Genomic DNA, 18,529 nt, shown 5'->3' on the forward strand with positions numbered 1-18,529 from the left:
CAATCCTGTTAATGGAGGGGGTGGTGCTGTACATATCATTAGCGGTGATGCCCAAGGTGTAGAGCTATATGTAAGCCATTTTAACAAGGCATTTGAACTCATTTTGCTAAAAAAAAACAAAAAAACATATCAGATACAATTTATTACTTCTTGTTGAGCATTGTTTAAATTGCGTTGGAATTAACATGATCACTGAGGAGCTGCTAAAGTATACACAGTAAACCTGTGTGAGTGTCCGTTTGTACAATTTGTTTTTATCACTATTTACATTTAAATTAAAAAGCACCCGCGTATAGAAGCAGAGGATTTGCTTATGTGTCTGTAATCTGAGAACAATAGCACACAGACATCCGCTTAGTGAGACAGAGAGAGGGGGACAGAGGAAGTAATGGGGCTGCTAAGTAATTGCTTTGCACCTCAGATGGGTGAGTGAACTCTCAGGCAGCAGATTACATGCAGCGCTGCCGTGAAAAGAGTCATCGGTTCACCCTCTAACCTGGTTTAAGCCGATGGGGAGCGTGTGTGTGTGTTTGAGAGGCTAAAACTGTGCTTTGAACGCACTGATGGAGTATAGGGTGAGCGTGACAGGAGCAAGTTGCTTAGAAGAAAAATAAGCACCGCCTGTCTGTCTTTTGACCACAATGCAAAGATGAAAAGTTGCATATACTGTAGGTGAAAATGTCATTAGCTAGCTAACATTAGCTATGTTAATTTTTTACACATAATGTTACACTTTGATGTTACTGACATGAACTTATCTTGCAGTTAGTCGACTGTTGGGCTTTGAAATTGATGTGCTTTAACCTAAACCGAACTTCAGCATTAACATCACTTTCATGATTACAGTACAATATCAAAATGGAAAGCAACTTGTACTTTGAGTAACTTTACTTGAGTAGGTTTCTCAAATGGCGATTTTCACTTTTACTTGAGTCATATTTTATGGGGGTATTTGTAATTTTTTCACTAGATTTTCAGCTCTCTACCCAACACTGTAATTGTAACAGCAGGAGAAGCAGGTGTGTCTGATACATTAATGAAGGCTCCACTCTTCAGTGAGCCAGCATGAACAATGACACGGCACTGACACTGGGACACCTAAATGGATCATAGCCCTGATTAGTATGATTATTCGCACCTGTGTCAAAATGCATGTTGTCACTGACATGTTTTAAAGCCACATTTTAATGAAATTTGTTTAGCTAACTACTCCAGTCTTGCTAACACACACACAGCACACTGCAATTGCAACAGCGGCCATGGTGTGTGCTAGATATGAAAATAACCAAGGTGAATTTCCATAAAGTTTCAGAATGACAGACACAACAACAAATGTAATGTCTGTGAGTAATGTGTGAGAGCGACACACTGAGGAGAAACGTAGTAAAAGAGAATGAGAACAAAACCAAGCAAAATCAGCTCTCCTCAGCTCCACTGAGCATTTTAGCACCTTTGGCTTATTGCTTTTGTTAATGACTCCCAACTTTTGGTTCAGTCTCACCGCACCACACCGTTGTTTCCAGCAGCAGCAAGCTGTTTTTGGTAGAAAACCTCTTAACTATTGCACACTTTCCCAGCACCAGTAGTAAGGCAAGGTTAGCAACTAGCTGGTGAACCAAAACAGAGCTAAAAGGAGAATGAATATTGGACAGTATGATGACCAGACATCCCGGCTTGACAGAGACTGTCCTCGTTTCAAGCTGGGTGTCCTGAGTCCTGACAAATATCTATAAAACTCTCAAATGTCCCAGTTTTTACTACTACATATTGTCCTGATTTTCACCACAATTCAACAGAGCCAGTTTGATATTTTGCAGCCTTATGTGAAATGTTATTAATAAATGCCAAACACAAGGTGGGTAGGTCTTTCTCTTGTAGTGTATTTAGAGCAGCGCTCTGGAAAAATGGCAGGGTGAAAGTGAATAGATCAACAGGTCTGGTGATTTTTAAATCATTTTTAACCAGTCACATCTCTCACTGAGAAATGTGAGGAAACTGATTTGGTGACGATTAGATCAGATTGACATTATTTTAGCAATAAATGGAATGAATCTCACCTTGTATGTGATCAAATAGTTAAGTAATGAATGTTAAGCAAAAGTGTTTTGTGCACTGTAATGTGTTTTCAGGATAGAAGAAAGTTGTACAAGAGGAGGCCCCAGCATTTAACCACATTAAATGTTGTTTTCACCCCAACTAATTTCAAATGCACCCTGATTCATTTTGTTCTGGAAGCAGGCCTAACGGTAGATGTGTAAGCAACAGAGACACTGAAATACTTATTACCTGATTTATCATTTCTAATTATATAATTTTATATGAAAATGTCTGTGATATGAGCATAAGTGACACTTTACAAGTCCTGGTTTGGGGCCCTAGACTAATATTCAACAGGTGACCAGGAAAACATCTACAAATGAATCCTTGTGTTGCTCTGAGACAGCTGGAAGTAAAAACTCTTGTTATTTCACTGCCCCCAAGTGTGCAAAAATCTGTTGATACTGTTTTCAAAATGTTTTCCCTACAAGTTGCAAAAAGGAGATTTTTGACTTGATTTTATTCTCCTGGTTTATAATATTCAATTCTATAATCACTGGAGTCCTTGTAACTTCTGATGCCACTGTGGCTGAGCAGCTTGTTAAGTCTATGTATGTAATAGTGAGCTATTGATCTCCAAGCTGGCATGAAACTATGTGTTCAGTCCACAAGAAGGATGAATGCAACTGAATGAGTAATCCAATCCATACTGTATCATACATCCATCGTGCTTGCATCATGAAGTGAAGTATCATCTTGTTTGGCTGTCAGATAACGACAAAGAGGGACCAAAGACGGAGCTGGCTATTGTGGTTGATTAGAGCAGTGACGGGGCAACTGTCTTTGTCCTGAGTGCTTTCTTTGCATTTTCAAATTGTCTAAACATCAAGGCTTTACAGATCTGAGAATCTGATTCACTTCCAGCAATGAACTGATTCAACTCACCCGCTTAAAAGTATTGTTCATGTGAACAATTGATCTGTGAATTGACCCATCACTACTGTTCAACCATGTTACAAATGGACCTGAGTGATGGCACCAATTGTGGGTGCTGCATGGGAGAATTGTGAGTCATTTGCAAAGGCCGCTATTGAATTGCATCGAGTTATATTCTGTTCAAACAGGCAATGTAATTAAGCATTAAAATGCTTTTCCGCTTGCAAGGTGCCACTGGGGGATTGGCAGCCAAGGTGGGCTGGGATTAAACTTGCTGGTCAGAAAAAGAGTGCAAATGCTGCATTGATTAAGCACTGATGCTGTATTGACAGGATGTGTCAATAAAGAGGCAGGAGGGCAGAGGGGAGGCCTGTTGGTTTGAGGGATGACGGTGCTTGACTGATGGATATAATGATCACAGGCTTGCTAAAGCACTGGCTTGTTCAGTAAAGTCAGTTTTTGTATTGGGTTGGTTTAGAATCTGACCTGTCTGTGTCTCTATCAGTCTGTCTGTCTCCATCTGACAATATAAACCATGTTCCAAACATTTTAATATCAACTTATTTTAACACAGATATTAACAATATTAAATATTATTAATTATTAATTTTAGGAAACCACATCTTTTGCAATTCCTTTTTCATAAAATTGAATTTTCTGTGTTTAGATCAGTTTGCTCCACTACTACCACTCGGTTGGCAGAAGCTGGATGTTTCAAACATTTATCAATTTTAACTGCATAACTATTTCAACCTTTTATCAATTAGCCTCAGCCAACACAACCATTTAGCCTTTACTGTTTAAGTATTTATGCTTTTTATTTGTTATTTTTCAGCAAACAAAAATCCATTGACAATAGTTGACAGTCATCAGCCACTGAGCCCTCTAGCATCATGACAATGTGATTTAAAAGGCTTCTGTATTTGAAATAGTGTGTCCCCTTTTTTTTCTCCAACTGAGGAAATATAGGTTTATATAATCCATTTTTTCAGCACTTGAAGATCAAATCATCACTTTCATCTGACCCCAGGAGTTCTTCTGTATGGCCAGAATTACTAGCCACATTGGCGGCTAAAAAAGAAAGTCTCGTGTAAACTGTGAAAGAAGTTTGACCCTGAGTGATTATGTTTTGTTTAAATTAAACTGAAGTACACAACTTTGAAATTGTGACAATAAAATGTGTTAATCCTGAGGGATGATTTAAAATTAAAACTTTTTAAAACAGAAAAGAAGGCTACTTACATTCTCAATGCTATAACTCCCAAAATGCTTGCATAGAAAAAAAAAGTTAAAGCTGTCGCTTTAAGGCCAGACCAGCAGGCTGTTTTCCGAATACACTCAGAATATTTGTTCTCGGCCCAACATTTTTGGTAGAAGCGTTTCTTTTCTGAGGGATGCTCTTTCTTTTAATGATGCCACTATTATTTTCATAGCTTAGCTTCCTCAGTATAGCTAGCCAGCTAACTTTGTTTCAAGCTTGACACAAGTAAGTTACAGATATGTGGTGCAGACAAGAAGACCCTTGGCACACAAATGTTGTAATGTTGGACACTCACCCGGCAGGGATGTGAGAGATAATCTGCCTGCTCCCTTTACTGGAGAGTTTCTCAGCCGAGGGAGACAGTGGTGATAATTACAGTAGTGAGTTGGTAAGCAAGTCAGCTTCTCTGTTATGGGACAGATAAAACCTCCTCCCTCCCCCCAAAAACTAAACTTCTCTCCTCAGCTTGCTGTCTGGTTTTCACATGCTCCCAGTCGTAACACATTTAGGGCTTTTCCATTGACACATTCGGCCATGCAGAGTCCAAGCATCATGTGCTGACTTGAATGTCCATTACCACTTTTCACCAAGCCGTGCTGACTCATGCCAGAGATGGACAATCTCCAGAGTGGGGCCAAAGTGCACCCAACCCGCCTCCAAATGGACTGCAGTGACGTTTCATCCAGCCTACTCATGACGACCCCCTTATCTGTGTGTTCAGATCTCAGTCCTCTGTAGCTTCTCACTGAACGTCTGTGGTTGGAAGTTTAGTTTGTCTCCTGCATCACTGTTTGTACTCTCAGATATCTGTTTTATTTTACCGTTTCATGTTCACTATCAGCTGGATAATACTTGTGTTAAGTTACTGCTGATGAAAACTCAACATTTCAAGAATATTTAGGAAATGAAACATATTTATTCACTGTTTTACAGCTGCTCGACTCAAGACGAGAGCATCATCAGTTAAAAACACAAGCTGGTGGTCCTGTTGTGATGGAGATGCAAATCTCTGCCAATGCAATGTGAGTCAAACCAAACCAAACCAAGACAGCACATGTTTATGGAAAAGGGGCTATGGTAAGGTGTTACAATTGAATCAGGTTGATGATGTGTCTTGATGTGTCATCAGCCTCCATCATAGCAAGAAGCTTACACTTGTATTGTAAGTATACCAAAGATCAGCATAACACCAATTTGCAATCCTATTTGGCTTTTAATTTTGTCCTGAACATCATTATGTGGATATATTCTTCTGTCTGTCTCCCTGCCTCTTCCTTCAGTTACATCACAGTGATACCCCGCCACAATGAGCAGATTTATTCTCCTCTGTCTGTTTTCTTTAATGATTCATTCACTCAGCCTGCCTCTCCCTCTCTCTCTTCTAGTCTATTCATTCTGTCACATCTGTCTTTTTTTTAACATATTAATTATAGGGACTCCAGCCTTTGGTGGCAGGTCTCCAGGTTCAGGCCCTTTTCAAACTGGCCAGCCTTTTATACTTCACACTTACAGCAGATGTGGAACATTTGGACTAATCAAAGCAATTAAGTGTCGCTACTTTTTGCACACAAGACCAACAAAAAGCTAATGTTATGAAACAAGGTTTGGTTTCTATTATTTAACTTACTTCTGTAACATTGTATATTTTTTGTATGAGTTGTGTTTTCTCTACCAAATGTAGCATCAACCAAGCACTGATTTGTCAAAGATACAATCCGTCCATGCTGGTAATTCTCCAAAACACACGTTGCTTTGCTCCCACTGGCGAAGCTCAATAGCTATTTGCTATTGTACAAGATCAACAAAAACACACAGCGTCTGTCCTGCCGAGGACGACTCAGCTTTTTCATCACAGGGAGAATGAGAAAAATTCACTTGTCTAGCTACCTTTTATGTGGCTGCTGATCTTTAACTGCAACCAGAATAACTGAGCTTTATTTATTTATCTATTTAGTTAGTTAGTTCTTTTTAAACATTTACATTGTTATTCATTATTTATGAATAATGTCGGGGAATCAGAATAGACATAAATTATTAATAAGTTCATGAGTAAAAATGGTATAAGAGAAATATAAATTCAATGTCTTTATGGCTTTCTGTTTTTTCGTAATACATGATTGATTATTCAGTTCTGTTGACTTATTGGTAACTTATTGGTACTTAACCAATCGTTTTAATTTAACTGTAATCAAAGACTATATGTAATACTAACTCCAAATATTTAAGCTCCATCTTTTGAGTATGTGAATTCAAAGAAATTGTGGCAACTGATTGCATCAATTGTTTATGTACTGCTAACTCATTTGGGTTTGCAGTCTATTGTGCTTATCACTGAATACCCACCATCAATCACACACACAACAGTGAATTAGGCTACAGTTCCTCCCAGTGAGGTCTGATTCACACAGATGCGAGCAGCCATATGTTCTGTCAGCGGAGGTATAGTAAGATGGAGACAGGACCCAAAATAAAGCCGTTGTAAAAACATGAATGAATCCTAAATCCTCAAGCCCCATTCATGTTCCTGAATCAAGCAACAGCCATTTAATGCGTCCCAGCGTGTGCTTGTTTGACCTCTACCTGCACCGGACCAAAGATGGATGGGAGGAAGCAGAAACTTGACTGCTGCTGCTCTCTGTACGTGTGTGTGTGTGTGTGTGTGTGTGTGTGTGCGTGTCTGGACAGTATGTGTGTAAGAGAGGATGCAATCTCAAGGCTACATTACAAATGCGCTGCAAGGCTCTTACTGGTCTGTGTCGTGATTAACATTAGCCTAGTAAACGCATCTCTTAACATCTGAATGGATGTTCATCAACATACACACACTTCGGCACACACACACACACACACACACACACACACACACACACACACACAATCTTCTGCATTACCATCAGCCTTTGTGTTGAATTTTAAAGAGACAATCTGTTCTCCCCTGTGATGATGATTTTGAGCCCCCCCTCCCTTGTGGTCTCTCGTTCATAAACACAGACACACACACACACACACACACACACACACACACACACACACACAGACACACACGCCATTCTCCCAAGGGCAAACGGGGAGAGGCACCTGTGGCCTGCCTGATTAACAGCCATTTTACAGAGGAGCAGAGAGACTGAAGCGTTTCCAGTACAGCAACGAGTGTCTTCTGAGAATCCATCTAAGAATAAGTGTGTGTGTGTGTGTGTTATGCTGGGTAACTATGTCAACAACACCCAACAGCCATGTCAACACTGCTTCATGAATATTAGAATATAAGGCTAACACTTTGTCTTATGTATACTCCATATGAGACATATTGTTACTGTAAACTAGTCAAGATTTTTTTTATCAAACTGCAAACCATGTTTCTGAGCATTACTCATTAGATAATGAATCCATTATAGTCCTGTGCACAGCAGCAGAAGGAATGCTGTCGTTGGATAGACGCTCCTTTGTCATAGAGTTATGCACAGTTGTTTTGGAGGTCTCTACCAAAATTGTTTGACATTCATCTTAACATGGCTTGCCCTGCCCATGGCCACATTGACCTACCAGGGCACAAAAGAGTTTTTCTAAGCTAGAATACTACCAGCTTTGCTTGATAGTTGAAGTAAACACATTTATTTAGGGATTTGCTACATGTAAGCATAAAATTCTTCACGACAGGGCCTCAAGGTTAGGTTATAAAGCAGGAATAACCTTAAGACCCCTAAAGGCGACATGAAACGGAAATCAGAGTGCTATTTCCATTACTGAGGTAATTCTTGTTGGACTGTAAGCTCCCAGTGAACACAGTGAGACTGGAACCAAACACCACCTCCGGGACCAATGGAGGTTTGGCAACAGGGAATAATGTACAAATGTGGTTTTTATCACCAGGTTTGGCTCTGAACACCCAGCCAACTTAGCATTAGTTGTACGGCTAATCATGTGACTTTAGCAAGTAATTCTATTAGGATGCTCAGGAAAGCATCAGGAAATTTAGAAAATGACCTTGATTTTGTATTCCCTGCTGATCGTGGAGACTATGATCAGTCTGAGTCTGGCTATGTTCACTGGGAGGCTGCTAAGCATGGCTCTGTTGCCCGCTAACAGCAGCTAAATTAGCAAAAACTCTGACCCAGAGTCAAAGCTGCGTAGGCGGAGGACATCAGAACAAAAAACTGAAATAATTTTCTCCATAGAACATGATCCAGTTTCACGATAATCAGTGAATAAACTCATTATGTTGTTTTTATACACTGACTTTAATCAGTGAGGCCTGGGCCGCAGCCCAACGTATGCTCGATGTAGCTAACATTAGTTAGCTGCTGAAGTTGTCCATTGTAAAATGCCTCATGCATAATCTCCTGTAACAGATACCATTCTCCTCAAAGCGAACAAGTTCTAGCCAGCTGGGCTATAATGATGTGTTTTTGTGGAAACAGACAAAGGTTTAAAGTGGTGAACATCTTGGAAGACACACCAATATGCCATACCATCGCTAACAAGCTAACTAATGAATCCGCTTTAGTGCTCTGTTAAAGAGCTGTACAGTATGACTGACGGGCTCTGAAAGGGTTAAAAAGGCATATTTCGCTTCATCTCAACCTTAACATGTCAGCTGATCTTGGGCTTTAGTGGTTTATAATACCAAACAAATGTTCAGTTGAAATTTGCACAAGCAGACAACAAAGTTGACTGGTATTTATAATAGTAAGCCTTGAGCTTTTGTGGCTCACTTTCCTAACCGATAATCCAGCCTTGGTCGTACATGATATTACTGGTTAAAAATGACTTTTTGAGATAAGACATGAAACTGTGTAAATATCCAAGGTTCAGGTTCCCTGAATGCAGCATTTATCTCCCAAACCTATGAAATAAAAATGTGTCAATTATTGTGTCACAGCATGTACTAAACACTAATTCATATTAAAGATAAAATATGCACCATTCAAAGTCAGCCCCTCCCTCTCGACTGAATAAATGAGAGTAAGGGAGAGAAACCTATAAGAACAAAGCAGTGAATCAGAGAAAGAAAACATTGTTTTTTTGATTGTTTCATGACAGTTCCATTCAAAACACAACTCTGTACAGTGCTTGATTTTGATTTTGAGAGTACAGCCAAAGTGATCCTCAGTCTGCTCTGCCTGTGTGTACATATTAGTGTATATCTCTTGCAGCTCTCACAGACAGAGAGCAGAGGACAGAGACTGAGAATGCCACATAACTGTTGGTCAGCTAGTCCCAACCACAAAACCTGCACACTGTATTGGCGGAGGGCTTTATAATGCTGTCCAGAGGACTACACACCAGTGTCGAACAGACTGAAGCCAGAAGCATCCCAAACACAGCAAAACATGAGAAAATAATAATGGATGATAATGGATGAAATAAGCAATCAGGAGATAAATCTCTGTCATTGTGTTCTGTGGAGTCATTTTACTTCTATAACTCAAACTGGGTGCTACATTCATAAGGAAGGTAACATATTACATGCTTTTATTCACACAGTATTTTTAAGTAAAATCCCAGTCATCAGTGCAATCTGATTTCCCCTGGAACTTTTGGATACAACCATAATTTGTATCTTACTATCTCTTCCAACTGCATCCCAGTCTGATCCAAAGGTAAATGTGCACTAATGACTGTAGACCAATAAAACAACAACACAAAAACTTATTTATTCTAGTATGATGACAGGTTCGGACTATATGATAATCCTGACTGATACGATGGTCTTTCTGTCAGGTAAGGCGATTGTAGAGTTAGAAATTACTGCTGTAACATGGCAATGTGGTGCTGTGAGGTGTCGCAGATGCGGTGTTGGTTGACGTCCACTATGATACACTACATAAGATAAAATGCTCCACTGTTGGAACCTCAGTACTAAACTCTCTCCAACAGCTGTGACTCAGACAGACCCACAGTGTGTGGCATTTAGTGGCATCAAGCGGGGAACTTGCAGGTTGCAAACACCTTTCCTCTCCCTCCCCTTATATGTTGCAAAACAGTAACCAAGTTGGAAGAAAACTTAACAAGCCACTATATGCATAAAATCTGAGTTAAAAATGTAGATATATAACAATACTACAATCTAGTGGTCGGGGGTTTACCACAAATTACTTAATTTACGATGAATGAAGTAATTTGTTGCAGTAACATTATCTGCTGATCTTCCCTCACTGCCCAATGGGCATTTTTTTAGGTGTGCTGCTAGGTGCTAGTTACAGTCACAGCGTTGCTGAGCAAATAAATTCCTGCAGTTTCTTTTTCACATGTAGCTATATTATCTTTATGGCATGTCAATTTACACATTAGCCGCTAAAAATGCAGAGTTCAACATGTTTAGCGGAAATAAACACTAAAACAGCAGCTTCCAAGTCTAAAGTCAGTTCATACACAGCTATCATCTATCCATCCTTGAGCTTGAACTGTTACGAGTTCTCGTATTGCTTGGTGAATATTTTTACATTTTAACCTCTGTAGCATTCTGAAAAAGCTATGTGAATGATTAGAAAATGCAGCATAAAATCTACAAACCCTTATAAAGAAAACACTTCTCTTTCACAGTGACAAAAAAACTAATGTGGAGATATTAACTAAAATATCTGAAGCAAATCAAAGATTTGGTAACTGTTATATGTGTACATTACATTGTCAGACTTCACATGGAAATTTTGAAGTCAACTATTTAAAAAAACAGCCTTTTCATGGTTTACAGAGGGCATTTCTTCCAGCATAAACTGAATCTGAATATCTGAAGCATCAGATACGTGGAGCTCTGCATTTGTTGAAAGTGTGTATCGTGCCTGTTGTTTTCATATTTAATAAAAGATTATCCCACTGTTTGTGGAGGGAGATTCTCAATAAATAATTGATGCCTTTTCATTGAGTTTGTAAAAACAGGGGATTTTCCTGAGTTGAACAATAACCAACTGAGCATGTTTCCTGCATTAAATCCATAAGAGACTGTTCCTCCTATAGCTGGGCAGGATCACAGCTGCATCAGTCCCAACAGATTTGGTTTGGAAGTGTATCAAAAAAAACCTCCTCACTGTAGTTGTTTTCCTCAGATATGGACATGCAAAATGAAGAGCTCCAGGGTTTGAAATGACTTCTCTAACTAGGTGTGATTATGCCTTGAGAACAGACCAAACTAGGCTAGGGAAACCACGCACCACCAGGAAACCGGGCACCACGTTCAACTTGATCTTCAGGGTGTGGCCTTTTACTTTAACCCTCTCACACCAACCCCCCTGAACACACCATATTTCTAAGGTAGCATTTAGTATGTGTTGTATGTCCGTTTAGTATGTCTGTATGTGTGTTTCCAGACATTCCTTGCATCGATTGAACAGTGCTGAAACAGTTTTTGTCCAAACCACCACTCTTTGTCTGGTGTTGCTGCAGCTAACTGGTAAACATAACGCTTGACAGTTATATATCTAAGGTCTTGTTCAGACTGCCGCCCCAGATCCATTGTTTGGCAGATCCTGATTGATTTTAGAAAGTCTGGACAGTAAAAAAAAAACACATGAAATCTATTGTTTGCAAATCAGATCAAACCCCCATTTTGGAGGAGGCTTAAAACGTGATTCCAATAGGATTTCTATAGATGCATCATCTCAGTCCTGACACTCTGGATGCTCAAATGTGATTTCAAAGTATCTTTAGCGTCACTCGCAACGCAACACACAACAGTGACGTCAAATCCAGAGTGACAAGAGTGCATCAGAGTGGCTGAGTAGAATCCATGCTGAGCAGAGTGGTATGGAGGAGCCCACAGAGAACAGTCTGTGCACAGACGCTGAATTGTCTGCTGGCACTTTGGGATGAGGTGTCTGCACAGGCTCTCTCCATTTCTCGTGCTAACACGCTGGAAAGCTGCCTCACCAGCCTATGTAGTGACTGAAGTCTACGCCGTTACCACAGCAACCCGTCATGATAGATTGGTGATGTCTGCACACACATATCCGATTGGATCGCTTGAAAATAACACTATGGACAGTCTGTCTTAAAGATCTGATTTGAGAATGAATACAGCCTAAAACACACGGAAGATTCTTCTTGGTTCAGAATGTGTCCCAAAGTTTTGTACTCCACAGACTGTCCTGTAGCAAAGAGTTTGGGATGCAAACGTACCATTATAGTCCTGCTGCACAGCGTCTCTGTTGTTCTCATACAGGACTGTACAACAGCTGGAGTCATTTTCACTTTCTTTCTTTATGTTTGTTAGGTATAATCCAATGCTACATGCCACTAGCTATCCTGCCTGGTGTATAAAAAATTGCTTTAACTTACTGGACTGATCATCACAATGCTTCCTGAATGACAATGATCTGTCCTGCAGCTACAGTTGAACCAGGATGAACTGTTTTTAACAGACTACATGCATTTTCTTGCTGGAGTCCTTTGCAGTAGCACCCCACTGTGCCTATGCAGTGGTCTCGCTGAAATAAATGAGGACCCTGGATTTTTTTTTTTTAACAAGGCACTATTGTCATTCTGAACGCATCCTAAGGCAGCCAGAGTTTCCAGTAAAATCTCATTCACCACCAGAAAACCTCTGTGAGAGGAACATTCCTGCTGGAGTTAAAAGTGAAAAAAAAAATAAAAGGTCAGGCTAGGCAGCCGGAGCAAGGGTCTAGATGGATGACAACTCCCCATAAGAGCAACCAATCTTTTATTACAGCATTAAATGTGACATTTTGGTCAGAACGACCTTCATCAGATATTTTAGACCCTATCTGCCTCCACCCATGACTGCACACATATGCCAAAACTGAGAAAAAAGAATAACAGATTGAAGCTGCAACTCTTCTCATACAGAGAGGACAAGTATTGTCAGTCCTGCCCTCTTTCCCCTCTGATGCTCCAGTTCTCACTTATCACTCATCTTGATGGGCTGTCTGTCTTTTTTAATATGATTTTGCCTGTGGCCGGGGTGTGCAGGTCTCTCACCAGCACTGCTATTCACCTTGTTTTTGAACGTTTAAATATGTTTTTAATTCTTTATTCCTCCTTGTCTTCATCGTTGCTATAATTTCTTTTACTGTGGCTGCTGCGAGCCTCACCTCTTTGGCCACAGCAAGCTCGCTGCTGACCACACCCATATGACAATCTCAGAGTGATAGTGCTACAATACTACTTTGGGCCCAAAAAGGGGATTAAGTTGCAAACATACTTGATGTTTGCTGTATATTTACTATTTTCTGAAAGTCTCTCTTTCTGACAAGCACTTTCCTCAATTTTTGCAACAACAAGCTAGCTGCTGACAATCTCATAGTGGTAGTGCACCCAAAAAATATCCTTAGTCATAAACTTACTTAGTGTTTCTTGTATATTTTCAATTTTCTGAGGGATTTTTTTTTCTGATACATGCACCTTGCTCAACTCTGTTATCTCCTCCCACTGATATGAAAGTATATCAGAGTCGCTAGGCAATGTAGGCAGGGAAAAACAGCTGAGATGTTGACGTCCAACTTGCTATTCTCCTGCTGTGAGCCGGTCAGGGCTTTGGTAATGAGAGCCTGGGGACCTGGCTGAGCCTGCTGTGCGTGTGTGTGTGTGTGTGTGTGTGTGTGTGTGTGTGTGAGGGAGAAGGAGTGTGTGTATAATCTTCCTTGAGGACTATTGCAGATCATTTATGTGTGTGTGATTGTGTATTTGCAGTTGGAAGGGAACCAGCTGTGGCCATGTGGTTAAGGATTTGTTTGTGTGCGTGTATGTACCTGTATATTTGTGTGTTTGCGTGTGTACAAGTGCAGGTGTGTGTGTGCTGTTGATGGCCTGACAGGTTCAGTCACACACAGAACCATATTGTGGAGCGAGTGGTAAGCCGATGATAAGCATGAACAACCCCTCTCTCCATCCTTTCCCTCCCTTCCTTCATCTTTCGCTCCTTCCTTCCCTGTCTCACCTTCCTCCATCTCTTTTTATCCTTCCTTCCTTCCCCCATTTCTCCTCCCTCCCTCCATCGTCTCTAATCGCTGGGCTAATTGACTCAGCCAGATTTGGCAACAGGCTTATTAGTGTCATTTCACACAACAAGGAATGACCTATGCAGACGGTGCAGCGGTGACAGTCAAGACGGAGCACACCCTGCAATGTTATGTTCACCAAATCCAATTTCACACACACACACACACACACACACACACACACACACACACACACACAGCATTTCCCTCAATTGATAAAATGACCTATTAACAGCACTTTCATGAGAATGTTTGACCAAAATTGGTGTTTGATCATTCTAAGATTTTGTTAAACTGAAGCTGTAGAATTCCATATCTTCAATTTCCAATAAATTCCTGACAAGTATTGAGAATTAAAAGGCTGATTTCTGGCCAATGTCCCACAATGCCTCAGTGTTTTCTGCTGGTACTTTGCAGTTGTACTTCAGCCAACACGGGGTGACAACCAGAGGGAAACATATCGTTTTTCACAGAGATCAGCTGATTTTTGAAGCCTAAAGCTGCCTTTTTCTGTATTTTGTCTGCCTTTCCATCACAGAGAGCATCCTCAGGCTGGCTTGAACTCCCCTTCACAGCGATGCAATTTAACGACACCGCATTGGTGTCATTCCTACCTGCAGGTAAACAAGATGTGTGTGAGTGTAGGTGTCTGTCTGGAGGAGATGATGATGGGGATTGTATCTGTATGGTGGTTTTCTCTGATGATTAATCCTTCAGCGTCATCCAAATTCTGCCTGATGGGTGTCAGTGTGTGTGCGTGCGTGCGTGCGTGCGTGTGTGTGCGTGCGTGCGTGCGTGCGTGCGTGTGTGTGTGTGTGTGTGTGTGTGTGTGTGTGTGTGTGTGTGTGTGCAGGGTAGACCGCCCTTACCGCTGTGCGCGCTGAACCAGCGGGGTGCGATGTGCAGGGGCAAGGTGTCAGCCAGCGACCCCCGGGACCCCAGATAGAGCACCCCGTCCGTGTGGTGCCCTCCGCCCCCAGTGTCCTGGTAGCCGGTACCGTGGGGGGCGGCGGTAGTGCCCCCTGAACCCCCTCCGGCTCGATCCGAGTCCGTCCCTCTCGGGGTGTAGAAGCCGAAGGGCACGGCGGGACTGTGCTCGATGCCCATACCGGCCACGGAGCTCACCGAGCGGCTCCGCAGGCCCATTGTGCCGCTCGGCCGGTAGTGGCCGAAGTGGGCCGAGGGTGGCACCGCGCTGTCATCCGTAGAGACACCGGGAAAAGCACCCCGGGGCCGACCCGCCGTGCTCTGCTTTCCCCCCATCCAAAGCGGGAGACAGGTGGGTGGGGGTTCTGGGTGGAAACAGGAGGGGGCTCGGCTCGATCCGCAAAGGGTCGAGAGAGCCGAAACAGGCTGTCGCCCCCCTCCCCTCGCTCCTGTCTGTCTCTCTCGGCCTGCCTGCCTGCCTGTGTGTCCGTGTGTCTCCGCAGGCTCGTCAGCTCTGACTCTCTGCAGCCCGTTTCCCTGCTGAGCGGATCATGAGCCCGCCCTGACGTCTGGATTCACCTCAGCCGCACAGCAAACCTCGACACAACCCGACAGCCCAGACTGACACACAGATGTAGAGCAGGCTGCTTCCCCCGGCTGTCCTGTCCGCTGTCCCGGCTGATTAACACGGCTGGATCATCGCAGGCGGGACCGCCCGGCCCGGTGTGATCACAGCAGCGCCGCAATGTTCACTCCGCTGCTCGCCTCATCTGATCTCAGACATCGTGACAACTGTTGCTGTCTGTCTGTCTGACCGCCACGAAACGACCATCTGTCTTTGACCCCAAAAAAATGACGTCGCCGCCCGCGCTCGTCTGTCCGCTCCGGTGGACTCCAACCGGCGGTCGCTTTTCTCCCCGCAGATCGGGGTCACAGTGAAGCCGCTCCTCTGCGCTCAGCTCGGCGCTCCGCTCCTCTCCGCTCCGCTCCTCTCCGCTCCGCCGCTGCTGCTGCCGCTGCTGGCCAGACAGACAATGGAAGCGCTCAGTGCGCAAGCTCGGATCATAAATACAGACAGGACAGCAGACAGAGCTGCTGGGAGAAGACAAATACACTTTGTTTTAATTCCTAATCAGGGGGGCAATTTTCTAGTGTTACCGTGAAGCCTTTTGAATCGTTGGGCCTTTGTGACAAGGTGTGGCTGTGGACATCAGGCAGCCCACATTATAGCCCAAATTGAGCCTAAATTGGATTTTGTAGTTTTTAACCATAATTTGTGATGAAGAGCAAAGACTATGTGCAAAAATCTCAGGACTTCATTTAGAAGTAGGGTAAAGGGGTTAGACTGGGGACGGTTGCAACAAGTTCCATATCTCCAGTCAGAAACATGTTAGAGTGATGACACTCATACTGTACATACTCAGTCAGACTCTCCCCACCAGAAAGTCAAAATACACACTCAACAACTGCTGCTGCATTTCTGAAAAAAAAAAAAAAAAATTGGAGATATGAAAGTGATTTTATTCCTGAGCCGTATTTTTGTCACACTGTCCTCACCTTTTGTTTGAGCAATCAAAACTTACTGACTTACCTGAATCATTGTTTTTGACAAGGTTAGCACGTGTCAGTGTGTCTATCAGTGTGCTGATAGAGGGGAGGCAGTTGCAACAAGTTGTTGCAACCATCCCCAATAAGCAGCCATGTAACAGTATATTTCAACATACACAATTCATTGTGGGGTACATAAAGGAATATTTCACCCAAATACCATTTTATTTCTTTAAACACATGTTTACCTCATTCATCGTGAGGTAAATAAAGTTGGATAAAAATAGTTCATAAACAGGTGACAAAAATTCAAAACATGCAGTGTTGTACAACATGTTTAATAAATGTTTGTTCCATTTTTCCTGTCATAGTGTTGGGGTTGGAGTCAGTTGCAATATCACACTTCTTCCTTTTAAATAAATATAGATGTCATATGTAATCATCTTTAAATGATATGGATAATTGAGTGTAATATATAAAGGTTTAGTCAGTCTAGTCCAAAGAGTCTCTGAGTAACTGAGAGAAATGCAAAAAGTGTCACAACCATCTCATATTACTTTTAAAGAACCAGTGTGCAGGATTTCGTGGCATCAACTTGCATAGGGAATCCCCTCTCATGAGTTCTTGTCTGTTAATAGAGACATTACCCATGATGCTGTTCTGGTCCCCCACACTCTCAGGCCAACCAGCATATTGTTGTCATTACCAAGTTATACACAGATTTTTCCACCATATGCTAAATTATTGGGATTACCAGCTCACATGTTTTGTTCGGGATTACTTGATCTAATCCTGTGAGTGTGTGTGCGTGTGTGTGTGTGTGCGTGTGTGTGTGTGTGTGTGTGTGTGTGCACATTCGCATGTGTGATTAGACTGGTTTTATTCTGTCTGGCTCTTTGTTTCTTCACAGTAACACGCAGCCAGTCTTCATGGCCTCACTACCCAATAAGGTAAACTGTGGTTAAGTACTTACTGCAATAGGTGTTAATCTATCCTGCTATAATGACAGCAGGCCTATAAATGGTCCCCTCTCTGCTCCAGAGGCATGCACACACACTAACAAACACACCCATAGCCGAACACACAAACCATACCCACAGTCACTTCAAATGTTTCTCATATTATAAGACCACAGGGAGAAAATATGCCTACAGGGCTGTAGGGCATCTCTGTCATCCAGTGGTTTAATCACAGAGCTTCTTGCCATTATGAGAAGATGTACAGGAGCTCTGAAGGCTCCCACACACTGATATCATCCAGTGACACATACACAATCCTAGAATTAATAACAGTGGGCACACTTACAACATTTTGAGACTGTCTTTGCAGTCTTTTTAAGTAATACGCAGACAGCTTTTATGACACAGGAGCATCTTCATAAACGTTAAATGGATTTTCTTACAGTATGATTACAAACCTGGTGGGATGTTAAAAATACTGAGGTCATGACTCCAGATTTGCACTAAACCTGCGCATTTTCATTTCACTTTATAAGACATCAATTTTGTAAGTTGTACAACCGCTTTATTAATGGTTAATTAATAATTTACTAATTCGTAATCAAGTTGTTAAGCGGAGAAACAGGTTACCCAGTTGGATATGTTACCTTCCTGCATGGTCTGCCAGGACACTTCTGGAATAATCTGTATTAAAATCCCTCACAAAAATTTATTAACATTTATAAATGCTGACATGATGGCTTATTAGACAGTGAGAAACCACAATCATTATAATAGACACCAACTGCACATTATAACTGCATTACTACCAAAGACTTACAGAGAGATTTTCACAAACTGGTGAACCAAAAAGTTGCTCCTATTAACAGTTTATAACTGACATGTAAGCATTAATAAATGATTTATTT

General features: G+C 41.9%; 1 protein-coding gene across 1 annotated transcript in view; it reads right to left on the minus strand.

The window, feature by feature from the left end:
- The window catches only part of znrf1 (zinc and ring finger 1), a 63,073-nt gene extending 46,936 nt beyond the window's left edge, over positions 1–16,137 (minus strand). The window contains exon 1 of the mRNA XM_084735044.1: positions 15,057–16,137. Within this exon, the coding sequence (XP_084591170.1) occupies positions 15,057–15,450 (394 nt within the window). The 5' untranslated portion in view covers positions 15,451–16,137. The remainder of the gene's footprint in view (positions 1–15,056) is intronic.
- Between the last annotated feature and the right edge of the window lie 2,392 nt (positions 16,138–18,529).

This window comes from Lutjanus erythropterus, chromosome 13, assembly GCF_056507025.1.
Source record: "Lutjanus erythropterus isolate fLutEry1 chromosome 13, fLutEry1.hap2, whole genome shotgun sequence".
Classification (NCBI taxonomy): Eukaryota; Metazoa; Chordata; class Actinopteri; order Lutjaniformes; family Lutjanidae; genus Lutjanus; species Lutjanus erythropterus.